The sequence below is a fragment of the Chiloscyllium plagiosum genome, unplaced genomic scaffold (assembly GCF_037043375.1).
Source record: "Chiloscyllium plagiosum isolate Xiang-an unplaced genomic scaffold, Cpla_swu_hap1 HiC_scaffold_8, whole genome shotgun sequence".
Taxonomy (NCBI): Eukaryota; Metazoa; Chordata; class Chondrichthyes; order Orectolobiformes; family Hemiscylliidae; genus Chiloscyllium; species Chiloscyllium plagiosum.
The window spans coordinates 23,815,775-23,837,794 of record NW_028270146.1 but is presented as its reverse complement, the minus strand read 5'-3'; the positions used below and the strand labels follow the sequence as shown (position 1 = coordinate 23,837,794).

General features: G+C 43.6%; 1 protein-coding gene across 3 annotated transcripts in view; it reads right to left on the bottom strand.

The window, feature by feature from the left end:
• LOC122553403 (cation channel sperm-associated auxiliary subunit beta-like) overlaps positions 1–22,020 on the bottom strand; it is an 87,852-nt gene that overhangs the window by 58,945 nt on the left and 6,887 nt on the right. For all 3 annotated transcript variants that reach the window (XM_043697128.2, XM_043697129.2, XM_087989656.1), the window contains exon 2: positions 2,182–2,277. In XM_043697128.2, the coding sequence (XP_043553063.2) occupies positions 2,182–2,260 (79 nt within the window). In that variant the 5' untranslated portion in view covers positions 2,261–2,277. The remainder of the gene's footprint in view (positions 1–2,181; positions 2,278–22,020) is intronic.

Sequence of the window (22,020 nt, the reverse complement as noted above, 5' to 3'; positions counted from 1 at the left end):
TGACCACTAATGGGCCTCAAATAGGACAACTGTAGATGGGCTGACCCTAAATATCACTCTAAGATTGTGAACAGATCAGGAGTGAATGGTGGAGTGCAGAAAGGCCACATGCAAAAATTTATAGTCACTCCACTTGTAAACTCATCATAATATTCTGCCATGATATATGCCAATTAACACATTAAACAATGACATACATAAGGGGACTAATAAAAAATTGTGATTGTATTTCTGAAAATTGCAATTTCAAGTAAAATAACTTTAAGTGAAGTACTGACTCCCATGGAACCGAAGTTAAAAATGCCATTAGGTTCCATAAGACCTTCCTTTGCAGAAAAACAAATCCCCAAAAAACCATCAAAGCCTGTAGCTTGTAAGCTGAAATACAGTACTTTAAAAAGCTAAATTCCTACATCAGCAAATGTAATCATTGTTTATAACTAGAGTGCAGCCTATAATATGAGCACTGCCCAGAATGGTGCCAAGTAATCTTTGCAGATCAGGTCCCATGCCATTGCTGATCCTGTTGTTTGTGGACTGCTGACATCTTACATGGGGAGCTGTAGCACCCCTTGTGCTCAACACTCTTGATGGGATTGCTCTTCTTGGCCTTCTGCCCTTTCCTTCTAGGTGTTTGTCATGGCTGGGTTCAAATCAGCTCTTGTACTAAATCATGACTCTTAGCTGATACGGCAGAGCAAACAGGTTGCTGGATTTTGCCTGGCAGGGACAGAATGTGATGGAACTCTATTCTAAAGGACTTGCTAGGACCCCATGGCCAGTGAGAAGAAGTAAATCTGTCATGCATTGTGGGGTGGGGTTGGTCTGGGACAGTGGCAGTTAGTAGGTGAAGTAGCGAATGCTGCAGTAGTCTGACCCCAGGTTGGTGAAGGCTTGCTGGTGCAGCCTTGGGTTTCAATACACCATGGGTAACAGCTGCAAGTCAGAAGATTAGGTGTGGGGTTCAGCTTCAGAGGTTGAGTGTGAAAGGTTGTGTCAAAATGGCACAGATTGTTCAGATATAATAAATACCATTAAAAATGGATCTCTCAACATTCAACAAGTTTTCAGGTTCCATTAACATTTTTTTGTAATCAATCGCAGGATGTGGGCATCTCTGGCTAGGTAAGCATTCACTGTCCATTCCGAATTGGCCAGAGGGCACTTGCAGATCAACCACATTGCTATGGGTCTGGAGTCACATATAGGCCAGACCAGGTGAAACTGGCAGATTTCCTTCCCTGAAGGACATTAGTGAGCCCGATAGCTTTTCCACCAACAATTGACAATGGTTTCATGGTCATCAGTGGATTCTTAATTTTAGATATTTTTTATTGAATACAAATTCCATCTTCTGCTACGGCAGCATTTAAACCTAGGTCCCCAGAACATGAGCTGAGTTTCTGGATTAATAGTCTAGCAATAATATGTCTGGGTCATTAACCCCTCTTAGTTATGAGGTAGGTTACTGTTAACTTACTGAGGCTGTTTTGTTGCATTTGTAATCCTGCTCAATAGGAGAGGAACAACAGGCATGTGCTTTGCTGAGGAGCCAATGATATGAAGCTACCATCTGTGGAAATATGACTTAATCAGAATCCTGCCTGATGTAACTAATCAATATTGAAGCAAACACATTAAATGGGATAACATTCAACTGGAACTTTCTGTAAGCTAAAGTATAATCTGTGTGGGCGGCACGGTGGCACAGTGGTTAGCACTGCTGCCTCACAGCGCCAGAGACCCGGGTTCAATTCCCGCCTCAGGCGACTGACTGTGTGCACGTTTGCACGTTCTCTCCGTGTCTGCGTGGGTTTCCTCCGGGTGCTCCGGTTTCCTCCTACAGTCCAAAGATGTGCAGGTCAGGTGAATTGGCCATGCTAAATTGCCCATAGTGTTAGGTAAGGGGTAAATGTAGGGGTATGGGTGGGTTGCGCTTCGGCGGGTCGGTGTGGACTTGTTGGGCCGAAGGGCCTGTTTCCACACTGTAATGAAATCTAATCTAAAAAAAAATCTAATCTATAGTTGTCTGATGTATTATTGACTCTATACTTCAAATTTTGTCAAACAACAAAATTGACCAATAGTTTCTTTTGCTTTTTAAATTTTAAGTACTACACAGATGCACAGATAAATTACACTACCAGATGGAACTAAAATAGACTAATAATTATACTGTACATTTAGAATTCAATATGTGTTCTGAGTTAGAAAGCAATAATTTCATCAACGTGATGATTACAATATGCATCCATTCCATGCTGCTGGAAATAGTTTCTGAAATTTAAAAAAAAAAGGAATAAAAGTTATTGTATGATTGAGCAGTTACCAGCAAAACACTATGACATGCCTTCAAAAAATAAGTTTATATAAATTGATGACAAAGCATTATATCATACAGTCATACAGCATGGAAACAGACCCTTTGGTCCAACCAATCCATGCCAAACATAATCCCAAACTAAACAAGTCCCACCTGCCTATTTCTGGCCCATATCCCTCCAAATGTTAAAACATATTAAGGCTAGATCAACATTTAAGACATCTAGCATTTCTCAAGTGGTAAAGGTGAAGGCAAAGTCACCATAGTACCAGTGGACCATAAGGCTGCTCTCTCAATAGAGAGAGGCAACTAGTGGTAAATTTAATTCGATGGTCATGTCACCTCAATATGTTCAGCAGTATTCAAGTCATGGAGGTAGGTTATTCTCTCAACTTTACTGTGAGGCATAGTGTATATGTAAGATGAAAAGAAAGATTCCACCTTTTGCTATGGCAGCATTTAAACCAAGAACATGAGCTGAGTTTCTGGATTAATAGTCGAGCAATAATATGTTCATTAACTCCCCTTAGTTATGAGGTAGGTTACTTTTAACCTACTGCGGATGTTTTTTCAAAGTTCTTCAATTTCAAGGAGCAGAAATAGTGATTACACTGATGAGGGTACAGAGCAATTTACCAGGACATTGCCTGGGCTGCAGAGTTTTAAGTATAAAGAAAGGTTGGAGCAGAGTCGTCGATGGGGAGGGAGGAAATTGAGATATATAAAATTATATATCCTAGATGCAGTCCCTCACAATTTTATATATGGTAAAAACGAGGACTGCAGATGCTGGAAACCCGAGTCTGGATTAGAGTGGTGCTGGAAAAGCACAGCAGGTCAGGCATATCCGAGGAGTAGGAGAATACATCCCGATGCGGTCTCCACATTGGAGAGACTGTACGCCTCCTCGCAGTACGCTTTAGGGAACATCTCTGGGACATCTGCACCAATCAACCCCACCACCCTGTGGCCCAACACTTCAACTCCTCCTCCCACTCTGCTGAGGACATGCAGGTCCTGGGCCTCCTCCACTGTCGCTCCCTCACCACCCAACGCCTGGAGGAAGAACGCCTCATCTTCCGCCTCGGAACACTTCAACCCCATAGCATCAAGGTGGACTTCACCAGTTTCCTTATTTTCCCTCCCCCCCCACCTTACCCCAGTTCCAACCTTCCAGCTCAGCACCGTCCCCATGACCTGTCCTACCTGCCTATCTTCCTTTCCACCTATCCACTCCACCCTCCTCTCTGACCTATCACCTTCATCCCCACCCATTGTACTCTTTGCTACCTTCCTCCAACCTCCTCTCTGACCTATCACCTCCATCCCCACCCCCATTCACCTATAGTACTTGATGCTACTTTCTCCCCACCCCCACCCCACTCTCATTTATCTCTCTGCCATGGAGGCTTACTGCCTCTATTCCTGATGAAGGGCTTTTGCCCGAAATGTCGAGCAAATGCTCCTTGGATGCTGCCTGACCTGATGTACTTTTCCAGCACTACTCTAATCCAGACTCTGGTTTCCAGCATCTGCAGTCCTCGTTTTTACCATATATAGAATTATGAGGAACATAGTCAAGATATATGGGAAGGAACATCTCCCCTTGGTGGAGAGATCAATGACTAGAGGCAAAAATTTAAAATAAGGGGCAGAATGCATAGAGGAGATGTGAGGAAAACCTTTTGCACCCAAAGGGTGATGGGAAACTGGAACTACTAATTGTAAGGGTAGTAGAGGCAGACACCCTCCAACAACATTGAAGAAATATCCAGATATACACTTGTGATGCAAGACTATGGGCCAAGTGCTAGAAAGTGAGATTACAATCATTAAGTAGTGCTTTTGACAAGTGTAGCTTCGATGGTCCCAAAGGGCCTTTTTCTGTGCTATAGAAACTCAATTCATTATCAACTATTTAAACAAATCTATTGTTTGATTTCACCCAGTTTTTAAATCTTGAATTATACCATTACTAGGATCATACTGTTTTACTCAACCTATCCAAATGAAGTGTCACCAAGTAATTCAGTTTCAAAATTACACGATATATTGTAACTTTTTCTTTGTATGCGGAATGTTTGTAAAATATTATTATTATGGCTCCACAGTCAAGGTAATTAGGGTTTCGGTTTTCAGTTCTGTGAAGGTGACTTTTATTAGGAAGGGTCAAAAACCTCTTTTTAATTATGTTGGTCAAAACAGCATTTCCAATAAATCATATGAGTTATGCTAAAACTGGAGTCGCAGGGATTTGAGTGGGAGCAGCGTCGAAGTAAAAGCGAACCCGGGAGACTACAGCAAAGGTAAGACAGTTTGTTTTAAAATTGCTTACCTGTAGCGGGCAGTGGTGTGTTTTTTTTTAAACACTCTCTCCACAGAAAGAGCGGGAGGAGCAGAGGAAGTGACGGCAAGCAGAGGGGCAGCCGGGAAGGAAAAGTGAGTATATAAGTCAGGAAGGCGGCTAAACCCGAGATTCTACACCTGTAGTATCTCCCACCCACCCTCCTCCTCCTCTAACCTTCTTAACTACTCTGCTTTTTCTTTTAAGGTAAGGATTTTTATTTCTTTACCAGGGACTAGTTAAAAATTTACTTCTTTTTTTTGTGTGTATACATCAAGTCCTTATTTAGGGTAAAAAAAACTATAGCAGAGAGGTATCAGAAGGTATTCTAACTCATACTTGTACAAAGTAAGTAATTAACTAACTAAGCAGAGATGGCTGGGCAGGTGATGTGCTGTTGCTGTATGATGTGGGAGCTGGCTGATCCCATTGTGAACGGCAGTGACCACATCTGCAGCAAGTGTTGGTTGCTGGAAGAACTCCAGATCAGAGTTGATGATCTGGAATCTGAGCTTCAAACACTGCGGCACATCCGGGAGGGGGAAGAGTTACCTGGATGCTTTGTTTCAGGAGGCAGTCACACCTAGGAGATTAAGTAATTCACATTCAGCTAGTGATCAGGTACAAAAGAGTGTGACTGTAAGTGAGGCAGGTAGGGGGAACCGGAGTTCAGGAGTGGAGGAGCCTCAGCCCTTGACCTTGTCCAACAGGTACGAGATTCTTGCTCCCTGTTCGGATGAGGAAAAGGGCTCTGGACAGGATGAGCCAACTGACCAAGGCACCATGGTGCAGAAGGCCATTCAAGAGGGGGGAGCTAATAGACAAGTAGTGGTTATAGGGGATTCTATAATTAGGGGGACAGATAGTATCCTTTGCAAGCCGGATCGGGAGTCTCGCATGGTGTGTTGCCTGCCCGGTGCCAGGGTGCGAGACATCTCCGACCGGCTTGAAAGGATATTGGAGCGGGAGGGGGAGGATCCAGTTGTTGTGGTCCACGTTGGTACCAACAACATAGGCAAGACTAGGGTGGAGGACCTGTTTGGGCATTACGAAGCACTAGGCAGGAAATTGAAGCACAGGTCCTCAAGGGTCATAATCTCCGGATTACTGCCCGAGCCACTTGCCAATTGGCATAGGGCCAAGAAAATTAGGCAAGTAAACACGTGGCTAAGGGATTGGTGTGGGAAAGAGGGATTCCACTTCATGGGGCATTGGCATCAGTTTTGGAACGGGGGGGATCTGTACCGTTGGGACGGTCTCCACCTGAACCGATTAGGTACCAATGTTCTAGCGAAGAGGATAAATAGGGTGGTCAGTAGGACTTTAAACTTCTGAGTTGGGGGGGGGGGGGGGGGGGGGGGGGGGAAGGGAAAGTGAAAGCGACAGGGAGTATGGAGGTAAATGGCAAGATAAGCAGCAGGATAGCATGTTTCCAGGCGGATTTAAAATTGAGGCAGACTGAGAATGCAATAAAAAGCATGGATAACTTAGGACGTATGACTTCCAACATCTCTAATGATAAGGAAGTTAGCATTAAGGCACTTTACCTGAATGCTCGTAGCATTCATAACAAAGCCGATGAACTAATGGCACAGATAATAGTGAATGATTATGATGTAGTAGGCATCACAGAGACTTGGTTACAGGGGGGTCAGGACTGGCAGTTAAACCTCCATGGTTTTTCAACTTATCGAAAAGACAGAGAGGTGGGCAGAGGGGGTGGGGTTGCCTTGTTAGTTAAGAACAAAATTAAATCTATGGTATTGAATGACATAGCGTCGGATGATGTGGAGTCTGTGTGGGTGGAATTGAGGAACCACAAAGGCAAAAAAAACATAATTGGAGTTGTGTATAGACCTCCTAACAGTGGTCAGGACCAGGGACGCAACATGCACCGGGAAATAGAGAAGGCATGTCAGAAAGGCAAGGTTACATTGATCATGGGAGACTTCAATATGCAGGTGGACTGGGTAAATAATGTTGCTAGCGGATCTAAAGAAAGGGAATTCATGGAATGCTTACAGGATGGCTTTTTAGAACAGCTTGTCATGGAGCCCACAAGAGAGCAGGCTATTCTGGACCTAGTGCTTTGCAATGAACCAGACTCTATAAAAGATCTTAAAGTAAGGGAACCCTTAGGAAGTAGCGACCATAATATGGTAGAGTTCAGTCTGGAGTTTGAAAGGGAGAAGGCAAAATCGGATGTAATGGTGTTACAGTTGAATAAAGGTAATTATGAGGGCATGAGAGAGGAACTGACTAAAATAGACTGGAAGCAGAGGCTAACTGGGAAGACAGTAGAGCAAAAATGGCAGGAGTTTGTAGGTATAATTGAGGACACTGTACAGAGGTTCATTCCCAAGAAAAGAAAGATTAACCGGGGAGGGATTAGACAACCTTGGCTGACAAAGGAAGTCAGGAAATGTATTAAAGAAAAAGAGAGATCCTATAAAGTGGCTAAGAACAGTGGGAAATCAGAAGATTGGGAAGGATACAAAAGCAAACAGAGGATAACAAAGAGTGTAATAAGAAATGAGAGGATCAAATATGAAGGTAGGCTAGCCAGTAATATTAGAAATAATAGTAAAAGTTTCTTTCAGTACATAAGAAACAAACAACAGGCAAAAGTAGACATTGGGCCACTTCAAACTGATGCAGGAAGCCTAGTGATGGGAGATAAGGAAATAGCAGGAGAACTTAACAAGTACTTTGCGTCAGTTTTCACAGTGGAAGACATGAGTAATATCCCAAAAATTAAAGGGTGTCACGGGGCTGAGTTGAGTATGGTTGCCATTACGAAAGAGATAGTGCTAGAAAAGTTAAAAAGTCTTAAAATTGATAAATCTCCTGGCCCCGATGGGATACACCCTAGAGTTCTGAGAGAGGTGGCTGAGGAAATAGCAGAGGCATTGGTTGAGATCTTTCAAGAGTCACTGGAGTCAGGAAAGGTCCCGGATGATTGGAAGATGGCTGTTGTAACCCCCTTGTTCAAGAAAGGATCAAGGCAAAAGATGGAAAATTATAGGCCAATCAGCTTAACCTCGGTTGTTGGTAAAATTCTAGAATCCATCATTAAGGATGAGGTTTCTAAATTCTTGGAAGAGCAGAGTCTGATTAGAACAAGTCAACATGGATTTAGTAAAGGGAGGTCATGCCTGACAAACCTGTTGGAATTTTTTGAAGAGGTAACAAGTAGGTTAGACCAGGGAAACCCAGTGGATGTGGTCTATCTAGACTTTCAAAAGGCCTTTGATAAGGTGCCACACGGGAGGCTGCTGAGCAAGGTGAGGGCCCATGGTGTTCGAGGTGAGCTGCTGGGATGGATTGAGGATTGGCTGTCTAACAGAAGGCAGAGAGTTGAGATAAAAGGTTCTTTTTCAGAATGGCAGCCGGTGACGAACGGTGTCCTGCAGGGTTCGGTGCTGGGGCCACAGCTGTTCGCATTATATATTAATGATTTGGATGAGGGAACCGGGGGCATTCTAGCGAAGTTTGCCGATGATAGGAAGTTAGGTGGACAGGCAGTAGTACTGAGGAAGTGGGGAGGCTACAGAAGGATCTAGACAGGTTGGGAGAAAGGTCCAGGAAATGGCTGATGGAATTTAACGTGAGCAAGTGCGAGGTCTTGCACTTTGGCAAAAAGAATAAAAGCATAGACTACTTTCTAAATGGTGAGAAAATTAATAAAGCCAAAGCACAAAGGGATCTGGGAGTGCTAGTCGAGGATTCTCTAAAGGTAAACATGCAGGTTGAGTCCGTGATTAAGAAAGCGAATGCAATGTTGTCGCTTATCTCAAGAGGGTTGGAATATAAAAGCAGAGATGTACTACTAAGACTTTATAAAGCTCTGCTTAGGCCCCAGTTGGAGTACTGTGTCCAGTTTTGGTCCCCACACCTCAGGAAGGACATACTGGCACTGGAACGTGTCCAGCGGAGATTCACACGGATAATCCCTGGAATGACAGGTCTAACATATGAGGAACGGCTGAGGATACTGGGATTGTATTCGTTGGAGTTTAGAAGATTAAGGGGAGACTTAATAGAGACGTACAAAATAATACATGGCTTGGAAAAGGTGGATGCTAGGAAATTGTTTGCGTTAGACGAGGAGACTAGGACCCGTGGACACAGCCTTAGAATTAGAGGGGATCATTTCAGAACAGAAATGCGGAGACATTTCTTCAGCCAGAGAGTGGTGGGCCTGTGGAATTCATTGCCACGGAGTGCAGTGGAAGCCAGGACGCTAAATGTCTTCAAGGCCGAGATTGATAGATTCTTGTTGTCTAGAGGAATTAAGGGCTACGGGGAGAACGCTGGTAAGTGGAGCTGAAATGCGCATCAGCCATGATTGAATGGCGGAGTGGACTCGATGGGCCGAATGGCCTTACTTCCACTCCTATGTCTTATGGTCTTATGAAGAAGGTGTCTAAAATGCTTTCCTTTATTGGTCAGAGTATTGAGTACAGGAGTTGGGAGATCATGTTGCAGCTGTACAGGACATTGGTTAGGCCACTGTTGGAATATTGCGTGCAATTCTGGTCTCCTTCATATCGGAAAGATGTTGTGAAACTTGAAAAGATTTACAAGGATGTTGCCAAGATTGGAGGATCTGAGCTACAGGGAGAGGCTGAACAGGCTGGGGCTGTTTTCCCTGGAGCGTCAGAAGCTGAGGGGTGACCTTATAGAGGTTTACAAAATTATGAGGGGCATGGATATGATAAATAGGCAAAGTCTTTTCCCCAAGGTGGGGGAGTCCAGAACGATAGGGCATAGGTTTAGGGTGAGAGGGGAAAGATATAAAAGAGACCTAAGGGGAAACTTTTTCACGCAGAGGGTGGTACGTGTATGGAATGAGCTGCCAGAGGAATTGGTGGAGGCTGGTACAATTACAACATTGAAGAGGCGTTTAGATAGGCATATGAATAGGAAGGGTTTGGAGGGATATGGGCCGGGTGCTGGCAGGTGGGACTAGATTGGGTTGGGATATCTGGTCGACATGGACAGGTTGGACCGAAGGGTCTGCTTCCATGCTGTACATTTCTATGGCTCTATGACTCTAAATCACTGGCCAAATCACCTGAGGAGATATTTGCTGAGTTGTTTACTAATGAACAATGAGTTGTTTTATAATGAACAAATTATTAGCTTCTGTCTTCAATGCAGATGATACAAAAAATCCCCAGTAATAGCTGTAAATCAGGAAGTAGAAGAAAGGAACTTAGCAAAACAAGGGATGTGGTACTAAGCAAAATGATGGAGCTCCAGGTCCTTAACTTTGTAAAATGATTCCAAAATTAGATTCAGAAAAGATTCTATCAGAGTGGAAGCAGCAAAGAAAACAACTCTATTCAAGAAAGGAGGCAGAAAACAAGAAGCTGCAAGCCATTAGCTAAAGATCAGTTTGGGGCAGATGTTAGAATTAATTATGAAAATTGTGCACCTAAAAAAACCTCAAGGCAATTGGGAACCGTCAAAATGGTTTCAACAAAGACAAATCACGTTTAACCAATTTATTGGTTTTAGATACCACAGGAAGGACAGAAAAGGAAGGTAAAAAAAGGTGTGGTGGCACTTTTGAATAAAGGAATATATTCCTGCTGTAACTAGGGAAGATATTTCTGAAAAATCATCCAGTGAAAATAGATTAGATTCCCTACAGTGTGGAAACAGGCCATTTGGCCCAACAAGTCCACATTGACTCTCCGAAGAGTAACCCACACAGACCCATTTCCCTACATTTACCTCTGACTAATGCACCTCACACTATGGGCAACTCAGTATGGCCAATTCACCTGATTTGCACATCTTTGGATTGTGTGAGGAAACCCCAGAGCACCCTGAGGAAACCCACATAGACACAGGGAGAATGTGCAAACTCCACACAGACAGTTTCCTGAGGCAGGAATCTAACTCAGGTCCCTGGCGCTGTGCGGCAGCAGTGCTAACCACTGAGCCACCATGCCGCCCTATGGGTAGAAATTACAAACATGAAAGGAAAAATCACTGAGGGGATTGTACTATAGGCCCCCCCAATAGTAAGACAGAAGTGGAGAAACAAATATGGGAAATTTCAGATATATGTGAGCACAATAAGTTGTAATAAATGGGGATTTTAACTTTTCAAACATAGACTGGGACTACCATAATGTTAAAGGTTTATCGGTAAAGAATTTGTTAAATGTGTTCAAGAAAACTTTCGTTATCAATATGTAGATGCTCCTACTAGAGAAGGAGTAAAACTAGACCTTATTTTGGGCAATAAGACAGAGCAGGTGACTGAAGTAAAAGAGGGGGAACATTTTAAGTCAAGCGATCACAATTCTATTAGTTTCAAAATGGTTATGGAAAAGGATAAGTCTTCCATAAAAGTTAAAGCTTTTAACTCGAGTAAGGCAAATTTCAATGGTATGAAACAAGCACTTTCAAAAGTTGATTGGAGTAGACTGTTCGCAGGTAAAATGACGTCTGACAAGTGGGAGGCGTTCAAGAGTGTGATGATGAGAACTCAGAGGTATTTTGTTCCTGTTAGAGTAAAGGACAAGGCTGGTTAAAAAAAAATAGAAATATAGAAGATGGGACAGGAGGAAGCCATTTGGTTCTTCAAGCCTCCTCTGCTATTCATTATGATGATGGCTGGTTGTCCAACTCAATAGCCTAATCCTGGTTTCTCCCCATAACCTTTGATCCCATTCGCCCCCAGTGTTACATCGAGCCACTTCTTGAATACATTCAATGTTTTGGCATTATACTTCCTGTGGTAATGAATTCCACAGGCTCACTACTCTTTGGGTGAAAGAATGTCTCCTCACCTCCATCCTAAATGGTCTACCCCAAAACCTCAGACAGTCTGGTCACACCCACCATCAGGAACATCTTCCCTGCATCTACCCTATCTAGTCCTATTAGAATTTTAGAAGTCTCTATGCAATACCCCCCTCATTCATCTGAATTCCAGAATAAACAATTCTAACCTAGTCAATCTCTCCTCTATATAAAGACTTTGTTAGGCTGCATTTGGAGTATTGTGCGGAGTTTTGGTCACCAAAGGATGTGGAAGCTTTGAAGAGAGTGCAGAGAAGGTTCATCAGGATGTTGCCTGGTCCCAAGGGCATTGGCTATGAGAAAAGGTTAAAAAGAGTAGGATTGTTTTCACCAGAAAGACAACTGCTGAGAGGAGACCTGATAGAGGTCTACAAAAATATGAAAGGCATAGATAGAGTCAGAGGCTTTTTCCAGGGTTGAAGTTTCAATTACAAGGGGGCACAGGTTCAAGGTGTGGGGGGGCAAGTTTAAGGGTGATGTGCGAGGGAGGTGTTTCATGCAGAGAGTGGTAGGAGCCTGAAGAAGTGATGGAAGCAGGCATGTTGGCAACATTTAAGAGGCATCTGGATGGTTACATGAATAAGGAGGGTTCAGAAGGATATGGACCGAATACGGGCAGAATGTTTGTGGTAAGGTCCTAATGAGTGTTGCTGAACAAAGAGACCTTGCAGTGCAGGTTCATTGCTCCTTGGAAGTAGAGTCACAGGTAGATAGCATAGTGAAGGCAGCATTTGGTATGCTTTCCTTTATTGGTCAGAGTAGTGAGTGTAGGAGTTGCGAGGTCATGTTGCGGCTACACAGGACATTGTTTAGACCACTTTTGGAATATTGCTTACATTTCTGGGGTCTCCTTCCTATCGGAAGGATGTTGTGAAACTTGAAGGAGTTCAGAAAAGATTTACAAGGATGTTGCCAGGGTTGGAGCATTTGAGCTATAGATGAGAGGTTGAATTGGATGGAGCTGTTTTCCCTGGAGCGTCGGAGGCCGAGGGGTGACCTTATAGAGGTTTACAAAATCATGAGGGGCATGGGTCGGGGAAGTAGACAATGTCTCTTCCCTGGGGTGGGGAGTCTACAACTAGAGGGCATAGGTTTAGGGTGAGAGGGGAAAGAAGCGCTCTGCGAGAAGGCGTCCAGTCTCTGCAGCGTAAAGGAGATCGCATCAGGAGCAAAGGATACAATAAATGACATTTGTGGAAGTGCTCCTTTGGGGCCTTGGATGGAGGTGAGGGGGGAGGTGTGGGCGGTGGTAGGGAAAGGTGCTAGGAGGGGAGGGTGGGTTGTTGGGGGTTGCGGGGTGTGGGCCTGACCAGGTAGTCACGGAGGGAAGGTCTTCGCGGAAAGCGGATAGGGGCGGGGAGGGAAATATATCCCTCGTGGTGGGGTCTGTTTGTAGGTGGCAGTCATGTCAGCGGATGATGCGGTTTATGTGGCGGTTGGTGGGGTGGAAGGGGTGGAAGGGGAGGACCGGGGGGGTTCTATCCTTGTTGCGGTTGGAGGGGTGGGGTTTGAGGGCGGAGGTGCAGAACGTGGATGAGTTGTGTTGGAGAGCATCTTCAACCACGTGGGAGGGGAAATTACAATCTTTAAAGGAGGAGGCCTTGGTCAGCTATATAAAGCCAATTGTACACACTTATTAGGGAAAATAATACAAGACCCTCAACGCTGGGAAGATCTCCAAATATCTTGATTAGGTAGAGTAGACTTACTTAAGATGAATATTTTACCTCGTCTTTTATACCCTATGAGAATGTGCCCCTTGATGCTGCCAAGACAGGCATTGCGTTAAGCTTTATGGTTGGCTCGGCTCCTTTATTTGGAGTCATAGACAGCCCCTTATCAAACTACAAAAGTTGCAGCTTGCACAAGTGAGGGGAGGGCTGGACTTGCCGGATTTCAGGAGGTACCAATTGAACTCCCGATTATCTTATGTGGCTGACTGGGTCTCTTGTGACCCACAATCAATCTGGTTAGATATTGAAGCCTCCCAAGCATAATGTCCCCTCTTCAATTTACTATTTATGGACAAGATGAAAGTTATTACAGATTATTGTAAAAATCCTATTGTATTAAATACAATCAAAGCCTGGAGGATAATGCAACAAGAGGAGAGTAACCTGCAAAAAACCTCCCCTTATACCCCTATAGTGGGAAGATTAGGATTCCAGCCAGGGCTAACTGATGCTATATTCAAAATCTGGGAGTCCAGAGGTATCTCTGTTCGATGGGGAGGTCATGATGTCCTTTGAGCAACTGCGCCAGAGGTTTGGGCTGCCCAGCAGGGACCTCTTTCGATATTTTCAAATACGAGACTTTATACAAAAGAAGACCACACTGATAATCAATCCTTATAAATCGGATAGGGAAAAGGGAGTGCTTCGGCCAATGGGTCTGCCCTCGGTCAGTCCTCTCTACCACTTACTATGCAATAAGGTATCAAGGACATGGAACGGTTATATAAAACCTGGAGTGAAGAATTAGGGTTGAAAATCTCCTTAGGAATGTGGCAGGATGTCTGGGAAAATGCCAGGAAGATCTTTATCTGTAACAGAACTCAGGCTACTCAATTGAAGATACTTCACAGGGCTCACATGGCACCTGAACAACTTGCAAAGTTCAAGGCAGGAGCATCTCCAATGTGTCCTAAATGCAAAATCTAAGTTGGTACTCTCACGCATTGTCTGTGGACATGCCTTAAGATCCACAGGTATTGGGACAGAGTAGCGAATGCCTTGACAAAGAATTTGGGGATGGAGTTGGATTGGACCCAGTGTCCCTACGCTTTGGCTCCCCAAATTTCCCCTCTTTGGATGTATACGGGAAGAAATTATTCACTACCTTTTCCCTTTGTGCGAGGAAAAATATTTTAGTGAACTGGGTATCTGAAGGTCCCCTAGGACTTTCAAACTGGCACAGGATAGTCATAGAATATATCCACCTTGACCTCCTTACGAATATGGTGCACCAAAAAACGGAATTATTTTATAGAATTATTTTATCTCCTTTTTGAACTATACTGACACAGATATTTCGGCCATGTTGTCCAGGGCCTTTGTTTAGCCGTGGTAATGGTTCTGGCTGGCTCGGTGGCCCCTGGGAGGAAGAATCCCATATAAATACGGGTTTTGTTATGACTTGATATAAATCTATTTTGTGTATGTATTTAGTTATGTATTTGTTTATTGTTAGTAATGTATGATATCCTATTTTATGTTTTGGTTGTTTGTAGAATAGATTAGTAGGTGGTTTTTTAAAATCTCATTTGGTGTATTATTGTTGTAATTTTGTAAAAAAAAACTTTAAAATCTTCCTTTTTAATAAAAATATCTATTAAAAAAAGGAGGCCATCTGGTGTGTTCTGTAGTAGAACTGGTTCTCCGATATTTTTTACAAACTCACCAACTCTCACAGCTACCTGGATTATACCTCCTCCCACCTACCTTCTGCAAAAATGCTATCCCCTATTCCCAATTCCTCCGCCTCCGCTGTAATCTGCTCCCAGGAGGAGCAGCACCTCTTCCCTCAAAATCCACCTCTCTAACTGCAACAAGGACAGAATCCCCCTGGTCCTCACCTTCCACCCCACTAACCTCTGCGTAAACCGCATCATCCGCCAATATTTCCGTCACCTACAAATGGACCCTATCACCAGGGATATATTTCCCTCCCCACCCCTATCCACTTTCCACAAAGACCGTTCCCTCTGTGGCTACCTGGTCAAGTCCACCCCCCCCCCCGCCACACCCCAACAAACCACCCTCCCCTTCTGGCACCTTTCCCTGCCACCATAGGAATTGCAAAACCTGTGCCCATAGCTCCCCTTACCTCCATCCAATGCCGCAAAGGAGCCTTCAACATCCATCAAAGTTTCACCACCTCTTCCACAAATGTCATTTACTGCATCCGTTGCTCCCGATGTGGTCTCCTTTACATTGGGGAGACTGGATTCCTTCTCTTAGAGTGCTTCAGAGAACATCTCCTGGACACCCGCACCAATCAACCCCACCATGCCGTGGCCGAACATTTCAACTCCCCCTCCCACTCTGTCAAGGTCATGCAGGTCCTGGGCCTCCTCCACCCCCACTCCCTCACCACCCGATGCCTGGAGGAAGAACACCTCATCTTCCACCTCGGAACCCTTCACCCCTGGGCATCAGTTTCCTCATTACCCCTCCCCCCCCACCTCACCCCTGTTCCAAACTTCCAGCTCAGCACCATCCTCATGACCTGTCCCACCTGTCAATCTTCCTTCCCACCTATTCGCTCCACCCTCCTCTCCAACCTATCACCTTTACCCCTTCCTCCATCCACCTACTGCACTCCCAGCTACCTTCTCCCCAGCCCCACCCCCTCCCATTTATCTCTCCACCCCCCGAGGCTTCCAGCCTCATTCTCGATAAAGGGCTCCTGCCTGAAACATCGATTTTCCTGCTCCTCGGAGAATATGCCACATAACTGCCAGACAATAACAATCACCAACAAGAGAGAGCGGTCACTCAGTTACATAACAATCATTGAATCCCAGCAATATTAATATCCTGGGAGGTTAGCTTTCACCAGAAATCAAACTGCACAGGTCAGAGGCTATGAATTTTGTAGCAAATAACTTGCTTTCTGACTCTCCAAATGAAGGGACTGATACACAGGAAGAAATTGGGTCAGTTATTCACTAAATTTCAGAAGAATGAGGGTAATGTCATTGAATTCTATAAAATATCAAAAATGATTAGATGGTCTAGAACATTGTTTCTGGATCTCGATGACCAAGAAATCCATAACCGGGATCACAGCCTACTCCTGCTTTTGTATTCTATGTTTCAAGCCTAAGGTCATGTCATCAAGAAGAAGAAGGATAATAAATATATGGGAACATCACTATCTGCAAAGTCCCTCCAAGCCATTCACCATTCTGACTTAGAAATATATCAATGTTTCTTCAGTGTCATGGATTAAATTCCTGGGTATTGTGGATCTACCGATCGAAAATACGCTGCTGTTGTTCAAGCAAGCAGCTCAGCATGACCTTCTTAAATGCAACTAGGGATAGGCAAAAAATACTGGTCCAGTCAATACCCACACCCATAAGTGGATTTAATAAAACAAGCTAAATCTCTGAAATCCACAGACAAATGGAAAATCTTTCACACCAAGCTTTAGTTTGGATAGAAATCTACAAAGGTAGTCCAAATCTTCGGGTATGGATCTTTTAAATAACAGGTCTGAAGTTCAATTAGAAGACTGGCACAGGTACAGCTTGTTTATAGCCACTGTTACTTTTTCCAACTACCAACAATATTGTTACTTACTTTTGACCTTTCCAGATGCATGATACAGAAAACCAAGTCCAGCCAGGGTTGCTAGGAAATCATTGACACTGAACTACCATAGTTTCCTGCAGAGAGTTTTATTCCCCACACAGTCATATAGCTTATGGTCTTTTCCACAGAGAGAGAGAGAGAGAGAGAGAGAGAGAGAGAGAGAGAGAGAGAGAGAGAGAGAGAGAGAGAGAGAGAGAGAGAGAGAGAGAGAGAGAGAGAGCGCTATAGGACAGATGGAGCAGGATTTGTGAAGAAAGGTAGGTGGGAGAGATAGTGGAAGAGAAAGGGAGTGGAAAGGAGGGAGAGACAGGGAGAAATTGTGAAAGTGCGAGGGAGAAGAGGATGGAGAGAGGAAATGATTATAGGGAATATACAGAGTGTTGATGAGTTTAGATGTGTGTGAGGCTGAGAATGAGAGAAGAGGGAGAAAGTGAAAAAGTGTGTTGTGAGCTCACTAGACAAAGGTCTGGTTTGTATGTGATTCTATTGAAGCTGGCTGCAATATGGATGCCCCTAGTCAATATCACATGCAAGAGGTCAATCAACCAAAGTAAGGAGGTGCATTGGTACAATATTGCATTTTATATCAAACAGCATCGTTTTGATACAAAAAAATTGCATTAAAAACCATGTACATTTTATGTTATGTTACCCATTAGCTAAACAACAGTTCTCATCAGTCTTTGCACAAGCATTACACACCATACTTAAACTACACCAGTCTCATTGATTCACACAAGTATCGCCATTGTTCTACATCAAGTTACAGTCCAACAGGTTTATTTGGAAGCACTAGCTTTCGGAGCACTGCTCCTTCATCAGGTAAATATGGAACAGGATCATAAGACAAATTTGAAGCAGAAGATTACCATGTCATGCAACTGAAATGATATATTGAATAAACCTAGATTGCAGTTAAGTCTTTCATCTTGTAGAATGGGTTGCAGGTTTTGGTTCATTAATATGTAAATCCCAGAACTTTTTGACTGAAATGAAGTTCTGGGATTTACATGTTAATAAACAAAAACCTGCAAACCATTCTAAAAGATGAAAGACCTAACAGCAACCTAGGTTTGTTCAATGTATCATTTCAGTCTTAAGACTCTGTTCCACAGCTACCTGATGAAGGAACAGCACTTCAAAAGCTAGTGCTTCCAAATAAACCTGTTGCGCTATAACCTGGTGTTGTGTGATTTTTACCTTTGTCCACCAGTCCAACACCAGCTCCTCCACAACATTGCCATTGCTGATCATCTGGATGACGTTCCTTCTCCACACAGAGTCGCAGCTGGATCGTTTTTTATTGCTGCACTATCCGTTATTCCACTTCTCCTATCTGTATGCTGTGGACCTCTGGGACTGACAGTTATCTGTACTCTATGTGGATGGTAAAATCACCTCTGCCTGATCAGGACCCTGTAGCTGAGGAACAGCTGACCCAATTAGATTCATAGAGCCATAGAGACGTACAGCATGGAAACAGACCCTTCGGTCTATCCCAACCCAATCTAGTCCCACCTGCCATCACCTGGCCCATATCCCTCCAAACCCTTCCTATTCATATACCTATCCAAATGTCTTTTAAATGTTGCAATTGTACCAGCCTCCACCACTTCCTCTGGCAGCTCATTCTATACACGTACCACCTGTGTGAAAACGTTGCCCCTTAGGTCTCCTTTATATCTTTCCCCTCTCACCCTAAATCTATGCCCTCTAGTTCTGGACTCCCCTACCCCAGGGAAAAGACTTTGTCTGCTTATCCTATCCATGCCCCTCATAACTTTGTAAACCTCTATGAAGTCACCCCTCAGTCTTTGACCCTCCAGCTAAAAAAGACCCTACCTGTTCAGCCTCTCCCAGCTCAAATCCTTCAACCCTGGCAACATCCTTGTAAATCTTTTCTGAACCCTTTCAAGTTTCACAACATCTTTCCGATAGGAAGAAGACCAGAATTGCACGCAATATTCCAGCAGTGGCCTAACCAATGTTCTGTACAGCCGCAACATGACCTCCCAACTCCCGCACTCAATATTCTGACCAATAAAAGAAAGCATACCAAACGCCTTCTTCACTATCCTATCTACCTGTAACTCCACTTTCAAGGAGCTATGAACCTGCACTCCAAGGTCTCTTTGTTCAGCAATACTCCCTAGGACCTTACCATTAAGTGTATAAGTCCTGCGAAGATTTGCTTTCCTAAAATGCAGCACCTCGCAATTATCTGAATTAAACTCCATCTGCCACTTCTCAGCCCATTGGCCTATCTGGTCAAGATCCCGTTGTAATCTGAGGTAGCCCTCTTCTCTGTCCACTACACCTCCAATTTTGGTGTCATCTGCAAATTTACTAACTGTATCTCTTATGCTCGCATCCAAATGACAAAAAATAGAGGACCCAGCACCGATCCTTGTGGCACTCCACTGGTCACAGGCCTCCGGTCTGAAAAACAACCCTCCACCACCACCACCCTCTGTCTTCTACCCTTGAGCCAGTTCTGTATCCAAATGGCTAGTTCTCCCTGTATTCCATGAGATCTAACCTTGCTAACCAGTCTCCCATGGGAAACTTGTCGAACGCCTTACTGAAGTCCATATAGATCACATCTACTGCTCTGCCCTCATCAATCCTCTTTGTTACTTCTTCAGAAAAACTCAATCAAGTCTGTGAAACATGATTTTCCACACACAAAGCCATGTTGACTATCCCTAATAAGTCCTTGCCTTTCCAAATACATGTATATCCTGTCCCAAAGGATTCCCTCCAACAACTTGCCCACCACCGACTTCAGGCTCACTGGTCTATAGTTCCCTGATTTGTCCTTACCACCCTTCTTAAACAGTGGCACCACGTTAGCCAACCTCCAGTCTTCCAGCAACTCACCTGTGACTATCGATGATACAAATATCTCAGCAAGAGTCCCAGCAATCACTTCCCTAGCTTCCCATAGAGTTCTAGGGTACACCTGATCAGGTCCTGGGGATTTATCTACCTTTACCCATTTCAAGACATCCAGCACTTCCTCTTCTGTAATATGGACATTTTGCAAGGTGTCACCATCTATTTCCCTACAATCTATATCTTCCATATCCTTTTCCACAGTAAATACTGATGCAAAATACTCATTTCGTATCTCCCCCTTTTCTGCGGCTTCATACAAAGGCTGCCTTGTTGACCTTTGAGGGGCCCTATTCTCTCCTTAGTTACCCTTTTGTCCTTAATGTATTTGTAAAAGCCCTTTGGCTTCTCCTTAATTCTATTTGCCAAAGCTATCTCATGTCCCCTTTTTGCCCTCCTGATTGCCCTCTTAAGTATACTCCTACTGCCTTTATACTCTAAGGATTCACTCGATGTATCCTGTCCATACCTTACATATGCTTCCTTCTTTTCCTGAACCAAATCCTCAATTTCTTTTGTCATCCAGCCTTTCCTTTCACCCTAACAGGAATATACTTTCTCTGGATTCTCGTTATCTCATTTCTGAAGACTTCCCATTTTCTCGCCATCATTTTAACTGCGAACATCTGCTAACGTCAAAATTGGCCTTTCTCCAATTTAGAACTTCAACTTTTAGATCTGGTCTATCCTTTTCCATCACTACGTGCCATCAACTGTGCACATGTGCCAACAATTGTGACAGTACCTGGTCATTTCCTTCAACTGCATACAACTGAAGTGACAAATGCTCCAAACAGGTTCCGAATTCCCATGCTTGCTGACTGTTTCTACCCTGACTGGTTCTGCAATGCTCAATTATGGTATTGTTTTGCAATCCTATCAAAATACAATTTAGCTTTCTACTTGATTACTAACGTTTAACGGTTCCTACTTCCAGCTTCAACAGTTTTTTTTGTTCTTATAAGAGTAGTCCAGCATGATATTAGTATTCATACCAGACTACTTTCTACGCCTTCAGTAGGTATGTTTTGCGAGTCAAAGATTGCTTAACGTATATCTGCGCTGGATATGCTTAATTTCCTTATGATTCTTTTCACCGTTGCCTCGGTAATGCTGTTGATTCGGGATAATGGGAGATGATGTGTGGTGCTGAATTTCCAGCCCTTTATGAAGCAGCTGAATTCTTCACTCATAAACTGAGGGCCATTGCTACTTGTCACATTCAGGAATACTGGAACAGCCAAAGTATGCTTTCAGATATACTACAATCTCACCATTGGTCATTCAAAATCCATTGAGCTACTTTTCCAGCTTCAATCAAGATCTGTTTGTGTCATCAACTCTCTAGCTGCTTATCCTGGTACACATTGCAAGCACTGCACCTGGTCGTTGATGTTTTAGTTCATATTTGGCCATTACAGCACATCCTTTGCCTTCCTCAGACTTGACTCAATTTCTTGTTGGTTGCTTGGATGAACATTAACATCACTCCTCTCAAATCCTGTGTGTTAGAAAGGTGGCATCAGATGCTGAAGACCATGTTAAGAGCGTACTGTCAGGATTACCCAAATGATTGAGGGAAAGGTATTCCATTTGTACTGTTCGCCATTAGAGATGACCCAACTAATCTACTCACTTTACTCTGAGTAAATATTCGGACATGAAGTGGGAGGGCCTTTGAAATTAATGAAAGAAAAATTGATAGGAATGAAGTCAGAGATCTCACACTTGGATTATCTATCTGAGGTGAGGGAGAGATTAAAATCAGGTAAGTGAGTTTGATGTGCTCAAAATACATTAAATAATGAGATATCCTTGAGGAGTGGCATAGGTTATGAACTATCTGTCTCAGGAGCAAAGAACCGAGTTGAAAGGTTTGTTGGAGCAGTATGAGGACATACTTGGTCAGGGCCCATAGTGTTCAAGGTGAGCTACTGGCATGGATTGAGGATTGCCTGTCTGACAGAAGGCAGAGAGTTGGAATAAAAGGTTATTTTTCAGAATGACAGCCGATGACAAGTGGTGTCCCACAGGGTTCGGTGTTCACATTATATATTAATGATCTGGATGAAGGGACTGGGGGCATTCTGGTGAAGTTTGCCAATGATACAAAGTTAGATAGACAGGCAGGTAGTACTGAAAAGATGGGGAAGCTGCAGAAATATTTAGACAGTTTAGGAGAGTGGTCCAGGAAATGGCTGATGAAATTCAACGTGAGCAAATGTGAGATCTTGCACTTTGGAAAAAGAATACAGGCATGGACTATTTTCTAAGAGGTGAGAAAATTCATAATGCCAAAGTACAAAGGGACCTGGGAG